The sequence below is a fragment of the Notolepis coatsorum genome (assembly GCF_963971535.1).
Source record: "Notolepis coatsorum genome assembly, chromosome: 4".
Classification (NCBI taxonomy): domain Eukaryota; kingdom Metazoa; phylum Chordata; class Actinopteri; order Aulopiformes; family Paralepididae; genus Notolepis; species Notolepis coatsorum.
Genome location: NC_140168.1, coordinates 31,999,532 through 32,008,333, shown reverse-complemented (window position 1 = coordinate 32,008,333; position 8,802 = coordinate 31,999,532). Strand labels below are relative to the sequence as shown.

The following is an 8,802-nucleotide window of genomic DNA, read 5'->3' as shown; positions in this document are numbered from 1 at the left end:
GTGTGCTACAGTCTTTAACCCTTCATAGTGTGTCCTCTACAGTCTTTAACCCTTCATAGTGTATTTACTAATTGTATTTAACCCTTCATAGTGTCTGATACAGTCCACTCAACCCACTCTTCTTTCTATAACTCTTCACAGGCAGTCCTGGCCGACCAGGGTGGATGTGCACCAGGATGTCAGCGATGGGCTGGGGGGTCCTGCCATTTCCCACCCTGGTGGACCCCAGTCCCCCGCCCGCAGCGCAGAGAGCCTCCACAGCGGCCCCCGGCCCAAAACAGCCCTGCTGGATCTCAACCAGCGGCAGGACCACCACACACGGCCCCCCTCCCTGCAGTCTGCCAAGCAGAACCAGGAGAGGTGCGTCAAGCCCCACTCCAACCCTCTCAGGCTGGCCTCTTTGGCCCCGGCGGTCCCCTGCAAGACCCGGAGCCCCAGTCTGTTCAGCGTGGAGGAGGACGAGGAGGAAGAGGGAGAGGAAGACGAGGGTTTTTCTCCCTCCGACATGCGCGCTCACGTGGTGCTCCGTTGCAAAGCGGCCTCGTCATCTTCACCTTCGTCCTCTTCTGCTAACCGCCTGACTTCTCGCATGAGCGCTCCCGTCCTCAACCAGATCCACGAGGAGGAGAGAGAGGAGGAGGAGGATGAAGAGGAGGAGAGGAAGGAGCTGTGTGGGCTCGGCCCGCCGAAGCCCAGCCTCAGCCTCGACCTGAACTCTAGGACACCGTCACCCCCCGTCACCGTGACACCGCCGGTTGCCGCGGTGACCCCCGGCTTGGAGACCACCAGTGACGACGACTCCGAGAATCACGGCAAACGACGACCGGAGCGGCAAAACAAGGGAACGGCCGGTGATCAAGGCGGTGTGAGAGAAGGGAGAGCCCAAGGGAAGGGGGGAGATAAGAGGGCGAGGGGGCAGGGCAGCCCCTCTAACTGCGGCAGTCCCGGGACGGCGCCTGGCTCGGGCCAGGGCAGGGGCACAGCCAAGGCGGCCAGCGGCCTGGTGGAGAGCCTGAAGCTGATGAGCCTGTGTCTGAGCTCCCAGTTCCACAGCCTGACGGGAGGAGGGGGAGGGGGAGGGGCGGCCAACGAGCCCCAGGACCGGCCCATGTGGAGGATGTGCATGGGAGGCTCCACCGGCAGCCTGGATAAGGTCTCGCTCCTGGGCGGTCCGTCACCCAGGGGGAACCTCCACCACCAACCGCCCCTGGGAGACCCGCTGGGAGACGCCCTCCTGGAGGGCCCCTGCTCGGGGACGCTGCGGCTGGGGGAGCTGGACCTGGCCAGGGAGAACCACAGGAACCTGAAGAACCGGGTGCTGCAGATGCCCCTGACTGACAAGACTCTGTCGGTCAACATTCACAGGAGCCCCAAGGAGGGCCTGCTCTGCACCCCGGCGCCACACAGCTGCTGTCAGGTCATCTAGAACACAAGCACCACCATCCTCTGGCTCACCTGTAGCCTATAGGTGTGAAATTCACATGATGAGACGTATTATTATACGGTATGTAAATGATCGGTCACCCCCGGGTTCTACTTGACCAGCGGCGCACTTGCCACCAGTGTCTATGCTCGAGCGAAATGACTACAAATGTCGTTTGGGGGGGATGCCTCTCCTGATACGTTTTCCATTCAAACGTATTAAAAACATCCATTTGCAGCCTCAAATACGACGGTCACCGCAGTCATTTCGCTCTACATTTATCGTAGGGGAAAATGTTGTGCTCGAGGCCGTGAAAAAACGTACCGTATAATAAGGAGTCGCGGTATCGACCTGTCAAGCAGAAGCAGGGGGCGGGGCTTCGTTTCAGATACATACCGTCGGTCACGGTGGATTTGACGTATAACCTCCTCACTCCTACAACCTGCCACATCTTTGCTCTCCTCCTCCACTCGACCTTCCGCCAGCTTCGCATCCCCCCTGACCCCCGACCCCCCCCCCCCATCCTGTAGGAAGACCACTGCTCACTTTATGTTTGTGTATAAATACTGCTGTTTCATTTGTTTTCTACCTCTGAAAGCACCTTTGGTGCTTTGGGGGACCCTGATGGAAACAAGACAAACGTCTTTCTCAGGTCTGCATCCCCTTAACAATTGTATGTATTGAGCCGTACTGTATTGTACCCATTCTGCAATCTGTTAAATAAAGTTTTCATTCATTCATTCATTCACACCTCGGTGGCGTCCACCGCGAGGTAACACACCAGGCGTCACACACACACACACACACACACACACACACACACACACACACACACACACACACACACACACACACACACACACACACACACACACACACACAGTCACACAGTCACACAGTCACACACAGACATATAGTCTGGACAGAGAGGGAGACATTAGATGAAGTCCACACACCTTTTTAAGCTAAGCCTAAGACTTAAGACACTATGGGAAAGACTGAAGCAAATCCCTCCAGTGGGTTTGAGCAGAACGAAGAACTATGGACAAGCGATACAGTAGTGTTACTTGACATTGCACAGCGACAATCTTTGGTTTTTCACTCTTTCACAAAACCCCTGTCCTTGTGCACACACACACACACACACACACACACACACACACACACACACACACACACACACACACACACACACACACACACACACACACACACACACACACACACACACACACACACACACACACACACAAACAAACCGATCAAAGATGATATTTTTTTATCATGTTTCCATGTTGTGTATATTATGTTTATACTTTTATGTTGTTTTAATATTTTTTTTCTTCTAATTGTCAGGTCAAAGTAACTATAGATTTACATTTTTATTATGTTTTTAGACAATCATCCCCCCCCCCTCCCCTTTTTTGTACTGTAAAACAGTTGTGAGCGTGACTGTGTGTCATTGAAATAAGGACGGGTGGTTTGGTAAAGACCTCAGAGGTCGGGGGGGGGGGGGGGGGGGGGGGGTCACCTCGGTGTGGCGACGGCACGTGGCATTTTGTAGTCTATCGCTGTTTTATTTTTCTACTTCAAACGTGCTCTACAGTCTTGGAGAGTGAAATGCACACTTAACGCATCGAATGCCTCTGGCTTGTTACGGCCAAGTTGTACATAGTGTGAATAATGTAGGACTTTTAGCAGTACTCCTATAGCATTGACAATAGAGTTGTAGTTTGCAGTAGAAGCCTGACTACTAGATTCTTGTTCCTCACCCCTGCTCCTAGAAACCTGCTGGACGCCTCCTGACTGCGTGAATACTTTACCCAAGGCAGTTGTCCTTCCGCGTTCGGTTTGCGCGCCCTGATTGGCCTCTCAGCGCCCAATCGCGTTAGCCCTACTATCGCCGCACTACTCGCTCAATATACTACTATTATATGCGCTGTGCTCTCTGTCTGAAGCGGAGCGGGGCTCTGCTGTGCTTACACTTGATGCAATACACGATACTAACTAGAGAGATTAGCGTCACATAGCTGGCCTTTTTCTGAAAACCCAAGCACATATTGTTCCATAGCATATGCCTTCAGTTGATCATGACATCCTCTCTTACCTTGACGAATAAAAAGCCTCCATAATGTAGTAAATAAAGCTGTAGCCAGCCAGCTAGCATTGATGCTATTCAAAATGCTATCCACATTAGCTACATAGCTAACCAACTAAATACAATGGTATCCTGAGGTAACGTTAAATACAACATTTGCTAGTCGAAATGACTGGACACACACAGGGACAAGTTAAACATCAATCAATTAATTTATTTCAACAGGTAGTTTGAGCTGCTTGTGAGCCGAGGTCTTTCTCTCCTCTCCGTTGGAAACTAATGACGTTACGTTAGCTCGAAAAAGCACATAGTAGTTAGGCGATAGGCGATTGGGCGCTAAGAGGCCAATCAGGGCGCGCAAACCGAACACGGAGGGGACAACTGCCTTGGGTAAAGTATTCACGCAGCCTGACTACTAGATTCTTGTTCCTCACCCCTGCTCCTAGAAACCTGCTAGAAGTCTGACTACTAGATTCTTGTTCCTCATCCCTGCTCCTAGAAACCTGCTGGACGTCTGACTACTAGATTCTTGTTCCTCATCCCTGCTCCTAGAAACCTGCTGGAAGTGCTGCGGTTTTGTTCAAGCCCAGAGCCTTTTCAATCGCCTGAATTTCTGCCCCCAGGGTTTTCTTGACGGGGCTGGAAAAGCGCGCCTCTGAAAGCACAGTTTGACCGTGTTACGCTAAAAGTTCCCACTGAAACCAATGAAGTGAAATGGAGATGTAAGGATATCGTAACGACCACGTGTGCCTAGACTTGCTAGCCCGCGGCTAACGGGTCAGACCCGCCTGTGGTTTGGGGCGATCCGTGTTTGATTCTCGGTGGCCCCCTAAATTCGCCACATTGGCGTCAGAAGAGGGACGGCGGGAGCGTGAATGAACTGACAGTTACTAGTAATTTCTAGTGTAATGAGGTTGATATTGTGTGATAACACAGCCCGCTACTGTCAACGAATTCTACTGTAGGTTGAAATCCCATCGCTTTGTCACTTAGAACAGAAAGAACAGGGGGTGGTGAGCCGGTCAGTGGAGAAGGCGGGGTTTGAGCTTGGTCGGAGGATGAGTGGCATGGCGAAAATCCAGTGACCATCTGTTACATTAGTACTGGGTTGGTACCCAACCACGCACCTCCTGCAGCTTTCCGGGACCATGGCAACCACTGTTTTACAGTATTCCGAGACGGAAACAACAAAAGGGGACTCCTTAAGTGTTGGTCTGTGTAAATGGATGTCTGACCCGCCCCTGTGGAATATTTAGCTGACAGTGCATGTGTTTCGCTGTAGCAAACTGAATAAAAAAAACTCATTGAGGTTCGTTTCCACTATTTGTACTGTAATATCTATCTTAACTAATGGATCCGAGACTGTCACTTTACTGTAGCTTCACAGCAATACCAACCAACTGCAAAATGTACAAGAAAAATGGATGTGCCATAAAAGTCTGTCTTGAGCATATTGTACTGTATGTATATGATAGAGTCTATGAAAATGAAAGAAATAAAAAAATTAAATTACGTGAATGGATCACAACGCGGCGTGTCTTCTTGTTTATTCCTTCAGTTTGAAAGCCGATATGCAGTGGTGGAATAATAATAATAATAATAAAAATAATAACTTTATTTGTATAGCACCTTTCATACAGGGGAATGCAATTCAAAGTGCTTTAATCTGTGTAAAACAAGCAGCAAGAGCAAAGCATGAAGTGGGATAAAATGATATCCATATAACAGATATATTAATCAAATCATATCAGAACCTCACGTTCCAATAGGCTTCTTGAATTTCTGTAATCTGTTACAAAACATGATAAAGGTCATATTATGCACCCAGCGGATAGTGGGGCGTATAAATAAAAGTAAAAATAAGTAAAATAATAGCAAGGGTAAAATGAGCAGACATATAAAATCACAGAAGTACACAGTTCCTTCCTAAGTAAAAGTAGAAATACCCAGTTAAATGAATACTCTGGTAAATGTAAAAGTCCTACTTAAGTAAAAGTAGAGAAGTATTTGCTATTGAATGTACTTAAGTATCTAAAGTAAAAGTATGCATACTACATGACATTTGTGTATTCCAGTGCTTGGGAGCATTCCATCTTCGATCCATTGACCTCTAGTCTATAGGTTATGTTAAAGTGGTCTGTGGTCCAGTTATGCTGCTCTGATTACGTCCTCTGTGAAAGTATATAATCTTCATACATTTTTGCCATGTTTTCTATGCAAAATCGTTTTCTTCAAAGCAACTGATGGGTTCAGATAAATGTAGTGGAGTAAAAAGTATAAAGTTCCCTAAAATGAAAATATTCACGTCAAGTACAAGTCGCTCGAAATTGTACTTAAGTGCAGTATTTGAGTAAAAATACTTAGTTACTTTCCACTACCAGTACAGATATGTACTATCGCCAATGAGAGGCCACCGTTAGTAGTATCAGAGAGGGGTCTCATTCTGCCACCAGTCGTATCTCTATAGAATAGAATAGAATAGTAGAATAGAAGTACTTTATTGATCCAGAGGGAAATTCAGCACCACAGATCGCTCACAATAAACATTTAGGTAGTCAAATAAGTATAAAAATACAGTCATGGATATACATTCTAAAAATATGTATATACATTCTAAAATATATGGCCAAAAATGTACAGTAAAACCTGTAAAATGTAGATGTAAAAAGTCCAGGGCCCTCATGTATCAACGTGACGTACGCACAGATATGTGCTTAACCCGTGCGTATGACCATTTCTAAGCAAAGTGTGGGATTTATCAATTCGAACGTGAACTTGACTTTGTGCTTATGTCTACGCACAGCTCTGAGCATGCTTAGCTGACGCCCAGTGGTAGAATATCGTTACTACGGCATATGCGCTCCTCGGTTCATGCATTAGTTTCAACGCGGAAATAAGCTTTCGTGCATTACTCCTGACACTGGTGCGTGTTCTGTATGAACCGTAATTCATTATAGTTCATTGTGAAATAGCGACAGTAGTGTAATTATAATGGGCTCATTGCCGAACAAGAGGTTGGCTTGCTTGTTTGGCAGGGGGGGGCAGACGCAGAACACCTAGTGTAACTGCCGCCGTGTCATAGTGTAATTCATAAATATTTATAAAAAATATTTAAAATGTTTATTAGCAACGCCGAGCTTTCAAACCATCCCGTATCTCTGTCCGAAACCCTCGTGCAAATGTGAGTACCTTTGACATTTCTCTGTGATTCTTGTATAACAAACGGTTCGGTTAGAACCAGTCCTTCAGGGTAAATCTAGGTTGGTTTCCTATTGAGGAGCAAGTGACTGTGGATTCACTTGGTGCATCAGTCACGAAAGGGGTTACAGAACACCCACCGGCCACCTCCACCAAACGCGATTAAATATTGTTTCAAATAAAAAGCGACATACTATTATTTTGTGTCATGTTTCCAAATAAGATTGGCCACAACGAAATGCTTTCTACTTCAATTTGTTGGTTAGAATAGACCTCGCTCCGTTGAAACTTCACTGAGACTAACAGTAAAAGACAGTATTTTAATAATAATAATAATAACTAGACAATTCCGCGCGGGGGAAATTGTGAAAGTGTGGGTGACGCCTGTGCACCGCCGGCCAACGGGGGAGAGGGTCTCTCGCGAGTCTCTATGACAAACGGTTCAAAGGATACAAAAAGGGGGCGCGGCCTAAGGATCGGGGGAGTGGTCAACATAGACCAATCAAAGAGGATATCCCTACTGAGTGCAATGACACAACCCGCAACACTATTACACTATTACACACTATTACACTATTACACACTATTACACACTATTACACACTATTACACTATTACACTATTACACACTATTACACTATTACACACTATTACACTATTACACTATTACACTATTACACTATTACACACTATAACACTATTACACTATTACACACTATTACGCACTATTGCACTATTACACTATTACACTATTACACACTATTACACTATTACACACTATTACACTATTACACTATTACACACTATTACACTATTACACTATTACACACTATTACACTATTACACTATTACACACTATTACACTATTACACTAGTACACACTATTACACTATTACACTATTACACACTATTACACTATTACACTATTACACACTATTACACTATTACACTATTACACACTATTACACTATTACACACTATTACACTATTACACACTATTACACACTATTACACTATTACACTATTACACACTATTACACTATTACACACTATTACACACTATTACACTATTACACACTATTACACACTATTACACTATTACACACTATTACACTATTACACTATTACACAATATTACACTATTACACTATTACACAATATTACACTATTACACACTATTACACTATTACACTATTACACTATTACACTATTACACACTATTACACTATTACACACTATTACACTATTACACACTATTACACTATTACACACTATTACACACTATTACACTATTACACACTATTACACACTATTACACTATTACACACTATTACACTATTACACACTATTACACACTATTACACTATTACACTATTACACACTATTACACTATTACACACTATTACACTATTACACTATTACACACTATTACACTATTACACACTATTACACTATTACACTATTACACACTATAACACTATTACACTATTACACTATTACACACTATTGCACTATTACACTATTACACTATTACACACTATTACACTATTACACACTATTACACTATTACACTATTACACACTATTACACTATTACACTATTACACACTATTACACTATTACACTATTACACACTATTACACTATTACACACTATTACACTATTACACTATTACACACTATTACACTATTACACAATATTACACTATTACACACTATTACACTATTACACTATTACACACTATTACACTATTACACACTATTACACTATTACACACTATTACACTATTACACACTATTACACACTATTACACACTATTACACTATTACACACTATTACACTATTACACACTATTACACTATTACACACTATTACACTATTACACACTATTACACTATTACACACTATTACACTATTTTACACTATTACACACTATTACACACTATTACACTATTACACACTATTACACTATTACACACTATTACACACTATTACACACTATTACACACTATTACAATATTACACTATTACACACTATTACACTATTACACTATTACACTATTACACACTATTACACTATTACA

The 8,802-nt window shown here is 43.8% G+C and overlaps 1 protein-coding gene across 1 annotated transcript in view; it reads left to right on the top strand.

Annotated features, from left to right (window-relative positions):
- The window catches only part of LOC311226476 (SNF-related serine/threonine-protein kinase-like), a 34,938-nt gene extending 32,000 nt beyond the window's left edge, over positions 1–2,938 (top strand). Inside the window, exon 5 of the mRNA XM_084311902.1 lies at positions 142–2,938. Within this exon, the coding sequence (XP_084168028.1) occupies positions 142–1,426 (1,285 nt within the window). The 3' untranslated portion in view covers positions 1,427–2,938. The remainder of the gene's footprint in view (positions 1–141) is intronic.
- Positions 2,939–8,802: the final 5,864 nt, after the last annotated feature.